General features: G+C 35.3%; 1 protein-coding gene across 1 annotated transcript in view; it reads left to right on the top strand.

Moving 5' to 3' along the window:
- The first annotated feature begins 1,834 nt into the window (after positions 1 to 1,834).
- Positions 1,835 to 20,686, top strand: part of LOC148302382 (neurofibromin-like) — a 92,803-nt gene continuing 73,951 nt past the window's right edge. The window contains exons 1-12 of the mRNA XM_088271692.1: positions 1,835 to 1,972; positions 3,585 to 3,728; positions 6,243 to 6,429; positions 8,598 to 8,714; positions 12,234 to 12,352; positions 13,619 to 13,721; positions 14,533 to 14,783; positions 15,329 to 15,428; positions 16,184 to 16,326; positions 17,945 to 18,138; positions 18,902 to 19,010; positions 19,924 to 20,085. Coding sequence (XP_088127818.1) covers positions 1,913 to 1,972; positions 3,585 to 3,728; positions 6,243 to 6,429; positions 8,598 to 8,714; positions 12,234 to 12,352; positions 13,619 to 13,721; positions 14,533 to 14,783; positions 15,329 to 15,428; positions 16,184 to 16,326; positions 17,945 to 18,138; positions 18,902 to 19,010; positions 19,924 to 20,085 — 1,689 coding nt within the window. The 5' untranslated portion in view covers positions 1,835 to 1,912. The remainder of the gene's footprint in view (positions 1,973 to 3,584; positions 3,729 to 6,242; positions 6,430 to 8,597; positions 8,715 to 12,233; positions 12,353 to 13,618; positions 13,722 to 14,532; positions 14,784 to 15,328; positions 15,429 to 16,183; positions 16,327 to 17,944; positions 18,139 to 18,901; positions 19,011 to 19,923; positions 20,086 to 20,686) is intronic.

Raw genomic sequence — 20,686 nt, 5'->3', positions numbered from 1 at the left:
TGTGATGGTAGTAGTAGTAGTAATAAATCATTGAAAAATTAAGACAATTTTTTGTACTTTTCATCATTTTGTGAAGATAATGTTTGAAGATTATTTTTGAATATCTACTAATTAGTGGATCTAGCTTTATCTGGCTCCGTGGTGTAGTGGTCAGCGCGTTTGGCTACCATGTTGGAGGTCCCGAGTTAGATCCCCAGGATTTCAAAATAAATATGTTTTGACAAAATAAATAAGTGATTTTTCACTCTAGTACTTATTTAAAATTACCTGAAGCCAAGGGTTAATCACCTTTTCCTCCTGTATTTAATAATATTTTGTCCGCCTCCGTAGTGTAATGGTCTGGAGGTCCCGGGTCGATTCCCAGGGGGGTCAAATAAATATAAGTGATTTTTTCACTGTAATATTTATTCAATATTACCCTGGACTGGTACCTGAAGCGGAGGGCTGATCACCTTTCCTTCATGTGTAAACGATCAAGATAACTCTGCGTTTATATGACGCAGTGCCCTATGCACCATTGGGGTGCGGATAAGGGTTTAAAAATAAAAAAATATGTTTATATAGGATGCAGTGCCTTATGCACCATTGGCTGAGGATAAGCGTGAGAAGAATTAGTGTTTTATTGATAACAAAGAAGAAAAATATATACATATATGTATATTATATTTATATTGGTCTTTTTAAAATTTATATTTATATTTTATTTTATTCTTTTTAAAACATGGCACGATCAGGTGTGCCAAATACTTGAAAGTGGTCAGGTTAGGAGTCGTAACAATCGGCGGGTATGTATGAGGAGATGCATGAACGTGGAAGAGGCGAAGAATATTTGCAAGGACAGAGTGGTGTGGCGCTCTATTCTCTCTGCCTACCCCTGCGGGGAAGCGGCGTGATGGTTAGTTAGTTATTTTTTTTTTTGAATTACCTAACGTCCAAGTGACTCTGAAATCTAGCTACGGCTTATGCAACACCATTTATGAAGAAGTTGAAGCCTGAGTAGGGACATGATAAACATGTCCCTACTCAGGCTTCAACTTTATAAGTTTCATAGCCTATGCCTACTCGTGAGTGGATTTACTCTTTATGTTTAAAGTTACTATAATTTCATGTAATTCATGAGTGAAAATTCTAGGCAAAAACACTCGCTAGTTAGTTAGTTAGTTTTAAAATTTATATAAAGTGCGCATGTACCGCTGAAAAGAAAATGTTAGTGTTGCAACTTGAAGAAAATGAATCGTAAATAAGTACGTACTTTTATTTAAAATAATATTTTTTTATTGGAAATAAAGATAGGTAAAAATTACAAATTTGTACCAAGCATTGTGCAAAATTGATTCCCTTGTCATTCTGGAGATCTGGTATGTGTGAATGAGCATATCGACGACCTCCTCATTATTATGAAGAAAAAATGTTTACGGAGTTGAAATCTGGCCATGGTTTATGTAACACCGCCTACCATGGCCCTACTTAGGCGCCAACTTTATAAATTTATATTGTAGTATACCTACTCGTGTGTGGATTTACTCATACTCTTAATATTTCAAGCTGCTATAATTTCATGAAATTCGTGAGTGAAAATTCTAGGCAAAAACACTGGCACCGGAGGATTTTTCTTTTACATAATTTAAAAATGTTAATATGCTTGGAGATTCGACACCAAAAATTTTAGCTAGAAAGAAATTAAACTCATAAAATGTAACGCCATCATCCCAATCGAGTGACAGAAAAGTAACGATTACTCATTTAGACACATCTATATTTGACAGCCTTCAAGGTCTTTTGAGTGGCAACACTCCAGTATGCGCATGCGCAATATTAAATAGCGTCTGGGAAGGTTTCGGCGGGTGGTGTCGGTATCTCCGCTGTCAAAATAAAAGTTTAAATGTGATTTATTACTGTGCAACGACTCGTCATGGGTACACAAAAGCCGGGCGAGTGGGCCAGCTCGCTGATTGCCCGATTCGAGGATCAGGTATGTATCCCTTACGTATTTTATGTAAATACGAGCTTTCGCAAAAGCTCGGGTATCTGTCAATCGTAAAATCAATACTTGCTACCCCTTTGCATGAATGAATATGCCTGTTGCGATTCATGGTTCGGATATATTTTGTTTATTCGCTTCTCTACGATATTAAATACGAGCAGTAGGTACTCGTTAGAGAATGGTAACTGTGTAAGATACGACAAAAACACAAGTTTCATTGATAAGGCAGAAGCTTTTGATGAACGTCAACACGATTTGCATAAAAAGCGCAAGAACGTAATTTCCATACATTTAATTAATACATTTATGTATGAAATATAAAACGTTATACATTTAATATATTTAAAAAAGTCATGTCATTAAATTTTCTTTATATTACTTTAACGGCAACTAATCGACATCGCGATAGAGTACTAAATCATATTTTAAAAGAAAAAATCTGTATTAAGATTTGCATATATAGACATAGTATGAGTTGCAAATATTTTTTTAAAATTGCGTTAAACAAATGAGAAAAAATAAAATATGAAAAATAACTAATTATTAATAATATTTTTTTTTAAACTATCTGTTGTATATATCATATATTACTTATAACAGTAACTTATTAGAATCCAAGTAGAAAACATAGAAGAATATATATGTATATATATATATATATATATATATATATATATATATATATATATATATATATATATATATATATATATATATATATATATATATATATATATATATATATGTATATGTATATGTATATGTATATGTATATGTATATGTATATGTATATGTATATGTATATGTATATGTATATGTATATGTATATGTATATGTATATGTATATGTATATGTATATGTATATGTATATATATATATATATATATATATATATATATATATATATATATATATATATATATATATATATATATATATATATATATATATATATATACATATACATATACATATATATATATATATATATATATATATATATATATATATATATATATATATATATATATATATATATATATATACATATATACATATATACATATATACATATATATATATATATATATATATATATATATATATATATATATATATATATATATATATATATATATATATATATATATATAATTGTCAATTTAATAAAATTGTAAAATTACCCTTTTTCATATATATGAACCAATTTTCAATCACTAAAACTTCACTAGAGACATCTATTGGTGAGATGAAAAGAAGCTTTTTATTGAGCAGAAACTCGTTTTTTAGTATGTATTTGGACACACTCAAAATGTTGTAAATAAATTATCGGGTGAAATTATAAGCTTAAATGTTAAAAATGAAAATGATATTTTCTGGCGTTGGATTATATAGTATTGGATCAATATAAATAATAATTTATATTAGTGTAATATAAAGTTACTTAAGAAAAAATATACTTTATCCAGAAAACTACAGGAAATGACGTGTGATTGGTTGATGAATAATCTGAAAACTGCAAAGATTCCAGTCGTTCACGTGAGCAAGTGAATGACTGGAACTTTGACCCGGAACTTGACAATTTTCCTCATTTTTCCAGCTACCGTGCCGCCAGAGTCCCCAAACCACGCACTCCCGCTACAACGAGGAGCAGTGCCGGGCGTGTCTCATCCAGATAAGCCGACACAGATTCTCCCTCGTCATCTCGGGGCTCACCAAGATACTGCAGAGAGTCAATGAGCTGGTGAGAGCTTTATTCTTTTTCTCTTTTATCTAATTATCATCTTATTTTTTGACATCTCATCAAAGATGAAGAAGAATATGGAAGTCTGGGCATTTACGGGGCTTACGACCGTCATAGGCTGGTTTAAGTGATCACTTTACACATGTGTAACATTCACCAATTCTACCCATTATTGACAACCACACTACTGAAATTCTTGGAAGTTCTATATATATGAACCAATTTAGAAACCTTGTTCATGAATCACTAGAACTTCACTAGAGACATCTATTGGTGAGATGTAAAGAAGCTTTTTATTAAGCAGAAACTCTTATATTAGTATGTGAGATCCGAATCCTGGATTATAATCATCCACTTGATGCTATTGAAGAAGCGGTGTTTGCAACGGCACATGTCGCTTGCTCCGTTCAACTTTTTTTTTTCAAACCCAAAAAAAGACCGCAAAACTGATGTCGCGGATTAGATTCCACACCTACACTAACATAAGAAAGAAATCCAACAACAGTGCGTAATGCATCACAGTTATACATTCATCCGAACCCTTATCCGCACCCCAATGGTGCATAGGGCACTGCATTATATAAACGCAGTGTTATCTAGATCGTTAACACACGAAGGAAAGGTGATCAGCCCTCCGCTTCAGATACCAGCCCAGAGTTATGTTGAATAAATATTAGAGTGAAAAAATCACTTAGATTTATTTGACCCCCCCTGGGAATCGAACCCGGGGCCTTCAGAACGGTAGCCGAACGTGCTGAGCGTGTCTGCGGAGGTGGACAAAAGCGGATGCTTTTGAAGGAGCAGTGTTTGCAACGGCACATGTCGCTTACTCCTTTCAAGAACGTCGTAAATCAAAAAACTTGTTTTTTCGGGAGAACGTTTTTAAAGTTTAAAAATATAATACAATTTATTAAAAATAAATATCAAGCCACTTATTGAACCTGTTACTGTGCAACAGATCTTTTTAGGTGAAACCTGAAGGTTTTTTCTCCATTCGAAAAATATTTAGTATATTAAAAAAAATAATTAAACAATACCTTTTCTTCAAAATGCAAAAACCACACTTTCTGCCCTATAACGAGTATTAGAATATTAAGTTAAAAATATGCCGCTTTTGCTGGGATATAGTACATTTTCTGGGCATTCTGAAAACATGTACAACTGAAAATTGACAATTTTTGATTTATGACGTTCTTGAAAGGAGTGAGCGATATATGAACCAATTTAGAAACCTTGTTCATGAATCATAAGAACTTCACTAGAGACATCTATTGGTGAGATGTAAAGAAGCTTTTTATTAAGCAGAAACTCTTATATTAGTATGTGAGATCCGAATCCTGGATTATAATCATCCACTTGATGCTATTGAAGAAGCGGTGTTTGCAACGGCACATGTCGCTTGCTCCGTTCAACTTTTTTTTTTCAAACCCAAAAAAAGACCGCAAAACTGATGTCGCGGATTAGATTCCACACCTACACTAACATAAGAAAGAAATCCAACAACAGTGCGTAATGCATCACAGTAATACATTCATCCGAACCCTTATCCGCACCCCAATGGTGCATAGGGCACTGCATTATATAAACGCAGTGTTATCTAGATCGTTAACACACGAAGGAAAGGTGATCAGCCCTCCGCTTCAGATACCAGCCCAGAGTTATGTTGAATAAATATTAGAGTGAAAAAGTCACTTATATTTGTTTGACCCCCCCTGGGAATCGAACCCGGGCCCTTCAGAACAGTAGCCGAGCGTGCTGAGCGTGTCTGCGGAGGTGGACAAAAGCGGATGCTTTTGAAGGAGCAGTGTTTGCAACGGCATATGTCGCTTACTCCTTTCAACGTCATAAATCAAAAAACTTGATTTTTCAGGAGAATGTTTTTAAAGTTTAAAAATATAATACAATTTATTAAAAATAAATATCAAGCCACTTATTGAACCTGTTACTGTGCAACAGATCTTTTTAGGTGAAACCTGAATGTTTTTTTTCCATTTGAAAAATATTTAGTAGATTTTAAAAAAGAATTAAACGACACCTTTTCTTCAAAATGCAAAAACAACATTTTCTGCCCTGTAGCGAAGGTAAATATTAAGTTAAAAATATGCCGCTTTTGCTGGGATATAGTACATGTTCTGGGCATTCTGAAAACATGCACTACTGAAAATTGACGATTTTTGATTTATGACGTTATTGAAAGGAGTGAGCGATATGTGTAACTTTCACCAATTCTACCCATGATTGACATTCACACTAATCAAATTCTTGAAGCTTTTAATTAAATTGATCAATTTTGAAACCGACTGCTTGAATAAACTAGAATTTCACTAGAGACATCTATGGTGAAACGCTACATAAAGCACTGGGTGAGACATCTACGAATACTGTCTCACCCAGTGCAGCGTTTATATGCGGATAAGGGTTTTTTGGTCCACTGTGTGGTGCTCGAGTAGGTTCTACCGTCGACAACGTACGTACATCGCCACAACCATGTCCACCATTTGGTTTTGTTTCCAGTTCCAGCCACTGTGCGGCAACAACATGCGCCCGCACCCTTCAGACGTGGAGAAGTCGTACTACGAGAGCCTGCTCATCATCCTGGACACCCTGGAGAGCTGCCTCAGCGCGGTGCCCAAGGACACCACCAAATTCGACGAAGCTATGAACGTCAAACTGCTCCTGAGAGAGATATGCCAGTTTATCGGTAATGTCTACACCGAGGCAAAATAACTTATGCTTAGGACCCGTCATCGGTTAACGTCTAATTTTTTTTCTATTTGTTTTAACCTTTCATAGTCAACGATATAAAGAACATATTTGCTTGAATTAAAAAATAAAAACTGCACCAGTGTAAATGTTTTATATAAATATAATTGTGTTGCTGTTATGTTCAATAGATGGCGCTGCCATTTTGGAAAAACTTGTTTTTACTTGTGACAAATAAAAACGCACACATTTGATCACAACCTTTGTCAAATTTTTTTTCAAAATAATTGAATAATTTTAGGTGATTGAAGACTTTGAACGAAGAACATTAACTTTTTAATTTATATATGCATGTACGTGTAATATATTTTAAAAATAAATTTACACCTGCAAAGCCTCTACTTTAAGAGGCTTATCTGCAGGTAGGATAGTAACGATAGGGAAGGTAAATGTAATAAACACATCACAAACACCCAGACCTATTGAAAATAAATCTTTCTTGAATTTATTATGCAATGGCGGGAGTCGAACCCGCATCTACCTAACTACCCCACGACGCCTGTCTTAACACATTGTTTGCGGGAAACGCCTAGAAGCGGCTTTTACATACTGTTGGTAGAGAGCGGGAGACGCTTGCGAGCGTTCTATTTGCTTACTTTAGGTAGAGCGCGAGAGACGCCTGCAAACATTGTACAGATGGGAATTGGGTGTTGCGGCTACTTGTGATTAGTATACTGAGGGTCGGGCGGCAGACTGCCAGAGTATAATTAGGGTCCTTTTCCATACTGTCGGTAGAGAGCGGGAGACGCTTGCGAGCGTTCTATTTGCTTACTTTAGGTAGAGCGCGAGAGACGCCTGCAAACATTGTACAGATGGGAATTGGGTATTGCGGCTACTTGTGATTAGTATACTGAGGGTCGGGCGGCAGACTGCCAGAGTATAATTAGGGTCCTTTTCCATACTGTCGGTAGAGAGCGGGAGACGCTTGCGAGCGTTCTATTTGCTTACTTTAGGTAGAGCGCGAGAGACGCCTGCAAACATTGTACAGATGGGAATTGGGTGTTGCGGCTACTTGTGATTAGTATACTGAGGGCTGGGCGGCAGACTTCCAGAGTATAATTAGAGTCAGGTTTGATGAAAAAACCGCCCAACAACAATGTACTAACCAGTCCGGAGTATGGACGTAAATGAACGTCAGTGCGTATTTTCCTTAAAGGAGTATGGACGTTAATGAACATCGAAGTCCGTCTGTCAGTTAGTATGATGTAAAGCAATGACATTTGTGGATATTTGTGTGTAATTTTGTCATAATTGAAAAATATTTCAAACAGGTGTTTTTTTTAAATAAAATTATTTTAACACAATTTCTATCTTCATAATACATAGAAATTATGAAAATAATATATATTTTTTTTCATGTTAACACATTGTAGTCGGGCGCTTCGAACAATAGACTCTAGCCTATAGCGGGTGTTTTTCGCGATTGGCGCAAAAATATATCGCTTTCTTAAAATTGACACAATTTCTAAACCAAATAATATTTTCGATTGAAATTTTCAAAGAAATCATAAATGACATTTGATCATCAAAAATAAATCATAATCATAATTTTTAATTAAGTATTACGTATTTCACAATTTTAGAAGCATTGTAAACTCTAAAAAATAGTCTTCCCCTCCGAGGTATCATTCCCTATACAATGCTAATATATTCAAATAATAACACACCAAACAGTAAACAAAACAGTGCGAGCGGTATGAAAAATAGTCCAATACGTGAAATGGCTCAAACTAAACTTGAGATTGAGATCGCATAAAACTCTAGATTTCTGGGGATGCCTTTACAAGCGACACACTAGCCAATCTGGACAAGACATCTCAAATAACGTCAACAGACTGTCACCTAGCACCCAGGTAGCAGATTACCCTTCAACGCGTTTTATTTCACGCTGATAACAAACCCGTATATTGCCGTTTCCCGCCGATAACCGACAGTCGACAAAAACGGCATTTGCCGTGTCCCGCAGTTGACCGACAGTCCGCGAAAAACGGCAAATGCCGTGTCCCGACGAAAACGTGTTAAAAGAACCCACTCCCCAGAAAAAGTCGGACATCAATTTTTGTACTCCGGAAAGGTTAAATTTAATATTAATTTATTGTATTACAGGAAAAAATAACTGGCTCCTTCAAGATATGAACTTGGGACCGCCCGATGTGCGACCCAGCGCTCTATCCACCGAGCAGTGCAGTACCCTGACCATTAAACTGATGAGTCCCTACCACGGTAATGACCTTTCATTACTCTTGAATATTGTGGCAAATTATCTGTGACTCTGTAGGTAAGGTAAGGTTAGGTTAGGTTAGGTTTTGTTAGGTTACGGCGTTCATTCATGCTGGAGATCCCGGGATTAAAACAAATGAAGACTAGAGTTTTATAAACTAAAACTACTTTGTTTTTAACCACTTTTTATCGGTATTTCCTCCAACAGGTTTTGACAAGAACTTTGTCATCATACGGGTTAAACGTGTCTTTTTATCAGAAAAAAGTGGTTAAAAACAAATAAGTTTTCTTTTGTGCTACGAAGTATCTGCGACATTCTGCATATCTGCGATTCAAGGAGCAACATTTTGAGTGTGTCCAAATACTTGTTCACAAAATCTTGATTGTCTCCAATTACAGGAGTTATTTTCATATTATTGTTTTGACATCTCATCAAATATGAAGAAGAATATGGAAGTCTGGGCATTTATGGGGCTGAAATGTTTCAAAATTGTTTCATATATATAGAACTTACAAGAATTTGTGTAGTGTGGTTGTCAATAATGGGTAGAATCGGTGAATGTTACACGTGTGTAAAGTGATCACTTAAACCAGACTATTACGGTCGTCAGCCCCCTAAATGCCCAAATTCCATATTCTTCTTCATCTTTCAAAAAGCAAGACAAGAGTGATTTTTACTCTAATATTTACTTCAAAATTCTTATGAAAACGTTCACTGTGTATTAACCTTTTAACCGCGTTCACTTTGTTGCTGAGAGACGCCCGTGCGCGGCGGTATTTTGCCGTTTTTTAAATGATTACTTTTATCATGTATTTAGTAAAGAAACGATTTATTTTAATAAGCAAAAACGTTCAATGGGATTCATTGTGCCTTTTTGGTACTCTATAATACACTCGTGTCACATTATTCTTGAAATATATCGTAATATAAACAAATTAGATCGTAACATAAATAAATCAAAGCACGCATCGTGTGTCACTCTTATCCACTGGCGATGCGTAGCGTCGAGAGTGAGACAGATATAGGGCATGATTATGGCGCGGACTAATTACCGACCGCAAGAAAAATCAGGGATCAGTTCTTTTATTTTTCCTTGTGATGTTACAAATTATTAGTCAGATATTTCAACAGATGTCATAAGGCCGAGGAAAGATCCAAAGTTCCACACCATGAAAAAATCCCTCCAAGTTGAACTGAGGTTCGAAACTTGGAGTAAAGTAAAAACACAAACGGTTATGTCAGCCGCGTACAGGGAATGTTTTGTGAAAACACATACGGTTATGCGAGCCGCGTGGACCAGTTAAAAAATGTCATATAAATAAACATACATAAAGTCAGAAAATTTTGAAAACACATCTTTAGGAAGACCTCAAAAAGATGGTCCAGCGACATAACCTCTATGAGGGTAAAATCTGGCTACAAGCAGCAACCGACCGAAGATATGAAAGTATACAAAAGAGGCCTATATCCAGCAGAATAGGACACAGAAAGCTAATGAAGAAATAAAAAAAATAAGTGTATTTCTTTGTGTTTTTAAAGCACATAAAACCGGCTATGAATTGTTATCTTTATTCAACCTGTTATCTGTAAAATGTATCGGGTTGTGGTTACGTGGTTAGTGTTGCGGACTCTTGAGTCAGAGTTTCAGAGTCACTCTATCATAATTTGATACCTATTTCTAATAATGAGCCGCTGAGGCTCACAGAAATAGTAAGAAATTAAAGTATTTTTGTAAATAATCAAAAAGAAATATTTCCAATACAAATGTGTCCAAATACTTGTTCACAAAATCTGTATTATCTCCAATTATTAATTATCAAAATGTTATGAATAAATTATATGGTCAAATTATAAGCTTAAATATAAAAAAATTAAAATGATATTTTCTGGCATTTCTGCTCAATAAAATCTTCTTTTCATCTCACCAATAGATGTCTCTAATGAAGTTCTAGTGATTCAAGAACAATGTTTCAAAATTGGTTCTTATTCATATATATATATATATATATATATATATATATATATATATATATATATATATATATATATATATATATATATATATATATATATATATATATATATATATATATATATATATATATATATATATATATATATATATATATATATATATATATATATATATATATATATATATATATATATATATATACATACATACATATATATATATATATATATATATATATATATATATATATATATATATATATATATATATATATATATATATATATATATATATATATATATATATATATATATATATATATATATATATATATATATATATATATATATATATATATATATATATATATATATATATATATATATATATATATATATATATATATATATATATATATATATATATATATATATATATATATATATATATATATATATATATATATATATATATATATATATATATATATATATATATATATATATATATATATATATATATATATATATATATATATATATATATATATATATATATATATATATATATATATATATATATATATATATATATATATATATATATATATATATATATATATATATATATATATATATATATATATATATATATATATATATATATATATATATATATATATATATATATATATATATATATATATATATATATATATATAGAACTTCAATAATGGGTAGCATTGGTGAATGTTACACGTGTGTAAAGTGATCACTTAAATCAGCCTATGACGGTCATCAGCCCCATAAATGCCCAGACTTTTCCATATTCTTCTTCATCATATTTCTCTTTTTTACCACCCTACTCTCGGGTTATTTTCTGTGTTAATTCTGTAGATAAAAAATCATGTTTTTTTTCTACAAAATTATGAAAACAATGTTTGTTGTACTCATACCTGATTTATTTTTTGCCATAATAGGCACTTTTCGGACGGAGCTGATGTACTTTTTTGTTAGCGTGTTTCCTTTGTCTTGCATTAAATATTTTTGGCACAGAGTGAGCGCAATGGTGCGGAAAAAAGACGCATATCACATATCGCTCACTCCTTTCAACCACGTCATATATCAAAAATCGTCAATTTTCAGTAGTGCATGTTTTCGGAATGCCCAGAAAATGTGCTATATTCCAGCAAAAAGGCATATTTTTAACTTAATATTTACCCGCTACAGGGCAGAAAGTGTTATTTTTGCATTTTGAAGAAAAGGTATTGTTTAATTATTTTTTTAAACATACTAAATATTTTTCAAATGGAGAAAAAACTTTCAGGTTTTACCTAAAAAGATCTGTTGCACAGTAAAAAGTTCAATAAGTTGCTTGGTATTTATTTTTAACACATTGTATTATATTTTTAAAGTTTAAAAACAATCTGAAAAATCAAGTTTTTTGATATATGACGTTGAAAGGAGTGAGCGATATGTGTAGGGCAATTAATTTAAAAAAAAAAAATTGTTGGCATGTATACCGACGTTACTTGTTATTATGTTAGACATGCAGACGGAAGCGCAGTACCTGAGCTTGCTCAAACATTTGGCCAGCAAAGTTCTGTTTGCCTTGAGTCAGAACTTCTTCAACGCTGTCTTCAACCGGATATCTGCCCGACTTCAAGTAAGTTCCGTTATTTTTTATTAATATTCAATGCTGCCGCATCATTTTCAATTCAATAATTAATATATACATTACAAACTAACATTTAAGGCGTATACATTTAAAAAAAAAATTAAAAAGTAAGAAAGAAGACTCCTGTTAAAATGTGTAGAAGAATCCCGCTTCGGAAAACTCCTTCGGACACATAGAACAGATCAATATCCAATGTGATTGTTATTGTTGCTATATATTGTTTAAAATAGCGGTAGCTCTTCCTACAGGCATAACCATCGGCAGGTTGGTCCTGTGTATAGGAATGTGAAACAATCTATGCCGACGCTGTCTTAGGTAACTATCGGGAACAAACAGACTAATGCTCCGGATAATTTCAGAATTATCGAGCATACCGCGCAACGATCAATAAAAATGCATAATAAAATACACATTTTGCACATTATCATTCTCAAACCAATTGAAACTTCTTTGCCCAGTCACGCTAGGGCTAGACTAGAAACTGGCTTGTAATGTTGTACATACTATATATCAGGGGTTCCCAATCTTTTTCAGCCCGCGGCGCACTTACAAGCTTAGTATTTTGTACGGCGCCCTACATTAGTAAGCTATTTGAAATAGATATAGCGACTATATATAGGGTCTTTCAATAAAGACTAAAACTTTCACAGTCAATAGCGACCATATTGTTGATTGTTTTATTAAAATTTAAAGATAGAAAGCACTGAATGAAAGATCCTGTATATATAATATTATAGTCCAAAGAAATAGGTACCTACAATAATAGTAGTTGGGTAGATAGGCACATAAATTAAAATTAAGTTTTATTAAATTTGTAAGAATTCAGACTTGAAACAGTAATTATAAAACCCTCATCCGCACCCCAATGGTGCATAGGGCACTGCTTCATATGAACACAGTGTTATCTTGATCGTTTACACACGAAGATCAGCCCTCCGCTTCAGGTACCAGTCCAGGGTAATATAGAAAAAATATTACAGTGAAAAAATCACTTATATTTATTTGACCCCCCCTGGGAATCGAACCCGGGACCTCCAGAACGGTAGCCGAGCGTGCTGACCATTACACTACGGAGGCGGACTTGAAACAGAGAACAACAAAAAAAAAAAAATATATTTGTGGTTTCGGACACTGATAGAGGATCGACTCACGGCGCCCCTCTTTACTTTCCTAAGGCGTACCAGGGCGCCGCGGCGCATACTTTGGGAACCCCTGCTATATATATAGTTTATTTTGGTTGTCATACTTTTATAGGAACTTTCTTCACCTTCGAATGAAGAGAACCCCGACTACTCCGACATAGAGTTGATACAGTGGATCAATGTGGACATATTCCGGCTGATCCGCCTCTTCACAGGTAAGCTTATTCAATTTATCGTTTATCCACATTTTGGGACCATCCAAATCCTTATCCACAAATCTGGGTTTCTCCACTTACCAGTTATTTATAGATTTTTGATATCTCAACATAGATGGGGAAGAAAATGGAAGCCTGGGTATTTACAGGGCTTACCTGTATACTCTGATAAATGCTGTATTGCCACAAGTAGAGAGTAAGACAGTTAGACTACCCCGCTTTCGTTCCATCTAAATATCCGGCCTCTCACTTATAGTCGCGCTGTGCTTTCGAAAAATGTAATAAAAAATGCATAAAGAAATAAAACATACATAAATAAAACTGTTCGCAATACCATCCTGAAGTTTGAGTCTCAGTGTTCATTAGATTATAATACCTGACCAATTAGACTACATATTGCTCACTCCTTTCAAGAACATCATAAATCATAAAACTTGATTTTTTACAAGAACGTTTTTAAAGTTTAAAAATATAATACAATGTATGAAAACTGAATACCAAGCCACCTTTTGAACTTTGTACTGCCCAACAGATCTTTTCAGGTAAAACCTGAAGGTTATTTCTCCATTTGAAAAATGTTTAGTATATTTCAAAAATAATTAAACAATACCTTTTCTCCAAAATGCAAAAACAGCACTTTCTGCCCTGTAGCGGGTAAATATTAAGTTTTAAAATATGCCTCTTTTGCTGGGATATAGTATATTTTCTTGGCATTCCGAAAATATTGATTTATGACGTTCTTGAAAGGAGTGAGCGATATGACGCGGTCCAAAAGTCAGGTTGTTTACTAATCCGATTCTGGTTGTCGCAGAGACCATCCAGAAGTTCCGGACGCTCCGCAAGTCTGCCCATCTGGTGCTGATCAACTCTCTGGAGAAGGCCGTGTGGAACTGGATGGACACGTACCCTCAGGAGTTTGTGGAAATCCAGCGCCGCCCCAACGACGAGCTGTCACGCTGCTGCGACGCGCTCTTCGACACTCTCCAGGACTGCTTCGCGGAGAATAAGAAGCACAGAGTGGCCATGTGGCCTCTGCAGATCATGCTGCTTATACTCAACCCGGTGAGTTATACCCTCTCGGCAGTTCTGCTCTCCCGGTACTGGGTTATATTCTAGCTAAAAATTCTGCATTCAGTAGGCAGAGAATAGAACCTATCCACATTCATCCATCTCTTCTACTTGATTACTTTAAGTAGAGCGCGAGAGACGCCTGCAAACATTGTACAGATGGGGATTGGGTGTTGCGGCTACTTGTGATTGGTATACTGAGGGTCGGGCGGCAGACTGCCAGAGTATAATTAGGGTCCTTTTCCATACTGTTGGTAGAGAGCGGGAGACGCTTGCGAGCGTTCTATTTGCTTACTTTAGGTAGAGCGCGAGAGACGCCTGCAAACATTGTGCAGATGGGAATTGGGTGTTGCGGCTGCTTGTGATTAGTATACTGAGGGTCGGGCGGCAGACTCCCAGAGTACAATTAGGGGCGGGGTTGATGAAAAAAACCGCCTGACAACAGTAAAAATGTTATTTTAAAAAATGCATTAAAATGAAGGTGCACCCCACCTATAGTTTGTAAAATATGGTAATATTTTTTTTTTTTTGTTTTACAGAAAGTTTTGGAAGAAATAGTGAATGCAGACAGTGGCGCGCCTTGCAGCCCCAAACACAACAAGAAAAAATATTTTATTGACTCCATTAAAAAAGGATTAGGTGAGTCAATATGCTATAAATATATTAACTTAGCCGAAAAAGCTCCGAAAAACAGTAGTGATATTACGGAGGTTAAAGGTCAAAATAAAATATGGAACACACCCAAAATAAAGGAACGGGTAAATGACTTCAATTTAATTCTGTGAAAAGTGTAAAATAATTTAAATTTTGAATTTTTTTGTGTTGTGAACATATTAGGTTAAAATGGATAAAAACAATAAAAAAACGTATGTAAAAAGAACTCCACCGACAAGACACACAAGGTGGCTTGGTTGGTCTCTGAAAAATTTTTTTTTAAAATATGTATATAATTGTTCTTTTAAATAAATGTACATAATTTATGTAACTTTATGTAAATTAAACTTACTTACTTACTTACATATAACCCTTATCCGCACCCAATGGTGCATAGGGCACTGCATCATATAAACGCAGTGTTATCTTGATCATTACTAACACGAAGGCAAGGTGATCACTCTTGCGCTTCAGGAACCAGTCCAGGGTAATATTAAATAAATATTACAGTGTAAAATAACTAATATTTATTTTCACCCCCCTGGGAATCGAACCCGGGACCTCCAGTACGGTAGCTAAACACGCTGACCATTACACCACGGAGGCGGACAAACTAGCAAGCTTTATTTGAAATATTCCCTTTATTGTTAAAAAAAAATAAAAAATTGACTTGCGCTTCCTCAGTCTGCAGTGTTTGCGTTATCATAATTTCTAACAATGTACCTGTTTGATTTCCGGAGGTCCTCACGCAAGTTCAAAGTTGATAACGGAAGCAGCGGTCGTGACGAGTGTTAAACTCTGCAAGGCCAGCACTTACGTCAACATCACAGACTCTGGGAACGTCACCTTCACACTTGTGCAGTGCGTCATCGCGGATTTGAAGGTACGCCCATTTCGTGCTCTTTGCGGAGACAAAATAACACAAAGGGTGTGTCACATATTTAATTTTTTTTAATTTGAAATTTATTTAATATACTAAAAATTTTTTTTTTGTAATTCAATTAATTTTTTGATTTTTTGCTCACTCTTTTCAACAACGTGATATGTCAAAAATCGACAATTTTCAGTAGCGCATGTTTTCCGAATGCCCAGAAAATGTATTAAATCCCAGAAATAGCGGCATATTTTTGACTTAATATTTACCCGCTACAGGGCAGAAAGTGTTGTTTTTGCATTTTGAAGAAAAGGTATTGCTTAATTATTTTTTTAAATATACTTAATATTTTTCAAATGGAGAACATTCAGGTTTTACATAAAAAGATCTGTTGCACAGTAAAAAGTTCAATAAGTGGCTTGATATTTATTTTAATATATTGTACTATATTTTTAAACTTTAAAAACGATCTCCTGAAAAATCAAGTTTTTTCATATATGATGTTGATGAAAGGAGTGAGCGATTTGTACTTTACAATCTCAAAATTAGTAGTTCTCTCCAATAAAGAGACTAAGCTCTTTTGCTTGGAGAGGGACTTACACTTATTATCTATCGTTCATGTTTGTGTGTGATATAATTTATTTTTATAATTATTATTATATTTTTTTTATAAAGATGCAGTAGATTTTCAAGTAAAGCATAAATACAGCTTTCGATACTTCAGTAGTAAAGTAGCCAATCATGGGTAGAATGGTGAATGTCACACATGTCACAGTTTATAAAGTGATCATTTCATTAATGTTTTCCGCAGATACTTTGTGGCACATTTCATAAACTTTATAAAGTTAAATAACTAAGTTTTAACCACTTTTTTATTAATAGAATTTAACCTACCGGTTTTGACAAGAACCTTGTCATCACCAGGATTTATTTTAATTCAAAAACATTAAAATACTCTCACCAAAAAATCCTAAAAAAGGATTTTTACGGAGTGTGTGGTGTTTTTGGTGAGAGTATTTTAATGTTTTTGAATTATAATAAATCCTGATGATGACAAGGTTCTTGTCGAATCCGGTAGGTTGAATTGTATTAATAAAAAAGTGGTTAAAACTTAACTCACTAACTAACCGTCATGCGGCTTCCCCGCAGGGGTAGGCAGAGAGAATAGAACGCCACACCATTCTGTCTATGCAAATTCATTCTTTGCCTCTTCCACGTTCATGCATCTCCTCATACATACCCGCCGATTGTTACGACTCCTAACCTGATCGCTTTCAAGTATTTGGCATACCTGATCCTGCCATGTTTTTCTCAGCCTTCCTCTGCTCCCTTTTCAATTACATTCGCCTCGTAAATTTGTTTTACAGTTCTTTCCTCATTCATTCGTTCTACATGTCCAAACCATCTCAACACACCTTTCTTAATTTTATCAATAATGCTTATCTCAGCTTTGCATTCCTTCCCTATTTCACTTTTCAAACATCTATCATACGTGGTTAAAACTAAGTTATTTAATTTTATAAATTTTATAAAGTGATCACTTAAACGAGCCAATGATTTGTCGCGTTGATCCGATGCACCACTGGGTGCCAATAAGGGGATAGTTTGATTGAACTTAATGTTCCAGGCTCTGCTGTTCAACCCGGCCAAGCCGTACAACCGGCCGCAGAGCTTCTTCCCGCACTCCGACATGGACCTGATGATCGACTGCTTCGTGTCCTGCTTCCGGATCATGCCGCACAACAGCGACGCCATGAAGGCCTGCCTGAACCTCTCCAGCCCCATCATATACCACTACGTCATCATCACCTCGCTTCTCAAGTGAGTGACTAAAGATCTCTGGTAAAGAACAATATTGTATTTTAAAGGACTATATGGTACACGCGACTGAAAATAGCAGCCTTCAAAAGGAACTGGGAGTGCAATTAGGACTCGCAGGGTCCGCATTTTACAGTATGAAGGCTGTCTGGAGATCGGATTTATACTCGGTGAAGACCGAATGCCGCCTATACAATGCCTGCATTGCTCCTGTTCTCTTATACGGCTGTGAAACATGGCACCTTACAAGGGCCCAGAGCAGCCGTGTACTAAGCTTTTGAATAGGTGTCTGCGGAGAATTTTAGGCGTGCGGTGGTTTGACTTTGTGAGGAATGAAGAGATAAGGCGTAGGATGTGGCAAATCTTGGTCACAACTGTCGTCAAGAAAAGGCGATTCAGTTGGCTTGGTCATGTACTCCGCATGCCTCCTGAGAGCCGCCATCAAGCTTGCCTCTTTTACAAGGCATCAGGTTCGCGCCGCCCAGGACGACCACTGATGACAATTTGTCGGCAGTTCTTGTCAGAACTTCAGGACGCGGATCTTACTTGGGAGGATGCAAGGGAGCTGGCATGTTCAATCAGGATCGAGGGAGCTGGCATGTAATCAATTATGTTTACATTTTTATTATTTTTCTTATTTTCTTCCACTGGTGAACAGTTAATTTCAACAACAGCAAACAATTTCAGTTTTCGCTTGTTTTATATATGGGAATTTTATGAAGCAAATGCCAACTTGATCAAATTATTGAACATTCCAATATTCCAGGATCATCATGCAGCCTCGGCTGAGCTGGTGGCCCCAGGTGGAGCTGCTCTACAGCAGGTCTGCGGAGCTGCGGGCCATGTTTACGGACACTCTCAACAAAGCCACGCAGGTACCGCCTCCGTCTGACTCCTATACTGACTCTGATACGCACAAAATAGTGCATAGAGCACTGCATCATATGGCAACATATTATAACTAGCATCGTTACTAACAGTAATCCTATCTTGAGGTGGGGATAAATATTTTAAAAAAAATATGTTTTAATTTTATACGTATTTGATATACATAGTATGTACTCTTATTTTTTGATGAATATGGAAGTCTGGGCATTTACGGGGCTGACGACCGTCATAGGCTGGTTTAAGTGAGCACACTAGTCAAATTATTGGAAGTTCTATATATATGAACCAATTTTGAAACATTGTTCTTGAATCACTAGAACTTCACTAGAGACATCTATTGAATATTTGAGTAGTGTGGTTGTCAATAATGGGTGGATTTGGTGAATGTTACACTAAGTGATCACTAAAACAAGCCTATGACGGTCGTCAGCCCAGTCAGGTATGTCAAATACTTGAAAGCGGCCGGGTCAGGAGTCGTAATAATCGTCGGATATGTATGGAGAGATGCATTAATATAGAAGAGGCGAAGAATGTTTGCAAAGACAGAGTGGTGTGGCGTTCGATTCTCTCTGCCTACCCCTGCTGGGAAACGGCGTGATGGTTAGTTAATTAGTTAGTTTTGAATGTAGATCTGAGTGTGAAATATTGGTGAATAGGAAATTATGGAACAAGCAGATGATTTTGTATATTTGGGAAGAATGTTCTCTAGGGATGGAAATATTGATAAAGATCCATAAAGTGAGGTTTCTCGCTGATTTTGTATGATAGTGAAGCGACGTGATGGTTAGTTAGTTAGTTGGTTAGTTCAATTTTTTATGTCTGCCAAATTGAGCCATTTTGTGAAGCCGTCATTCTTGTATGTTACCATGTCACTAGAGAATGTGTTCTGTGTTTCCTCAGGGTTATATCGCTCACACTCCGCTGCGCATGATCACATCTCTCACCCTCAAGTCCAAAGATGTCCAGGGCAAGATCAACCGCTCCGAGGAGATCCCGGTCTACAGGAACCTGCTGATGTACCTCGTACGGCTTATCCACGCTGATCCCATGCTGATGCTAAATGTAAGTGCCGCGGTGCAATTTTTATATATTTTTTCTTTATTTCAAATTCTTTTGCATTTCACAATGTCGGTAGTGTAAAGGCAAAGGGGTGTATCGTTCACTCCTTTCAAGAACGTCATAAATCAAAAATCGACAATTTTCAGTTGTGCATGTTTTCGGAATGCACTATTCCCCGGAAAATGTACTATATCCCAGCAAAAGAGGCATATTTTAAACTTAGTATTTACCCGCTACGAATGCCAATTGTGGGTTTTATTGTTTAAAATATTTAAATACTTGAAAACCCTGCTAAAAAATACTTAAAAACAGGGTTGTATTTCAAACTCCGCTAAATTCATGAAACTTGCTTTCTGACCCATATCCGCCAATCAGAGAGCGGGGATAGGTCAAAAATTAAGATGACGTCATTATCGGTTTGTGTCTTGTGTTTTTTTTTAAAACGAAAGAAATTCCAAAAAAATGGGAAAATTCTCTATTTCGATTCTCGTTTGCGAGCGTTCTATTTGCTTACTTTAGGTAGAGCGCGAGAGACGCCTGCAAACATTGTACAGATGGGAATTGGGTGTTGCGGCTACTTGTGATTAGTATACTGAGGGTCGGG

The sequence above is a fragment of the Brachycentrus maculatus genome, unplaced genomic scaffold (genome assembly GCF_059751285.1).
Source record: "Brachycentrus maculatus isolate JH-2025_06_01 unplaced genomic scaffold, ASM5975128v1 h1tg000458l, whole genome shotgun sequence".
Lineage (NCBI taxonomy): Eukaryota > Metazoa > Arthropoda > Insecta > Trichoptera > Brachycentridae > Brachycentrus > Brachycentrus maculatus.
This window is presented reverse-complemented; position numbering and strand designations above follow the sequence as displayed.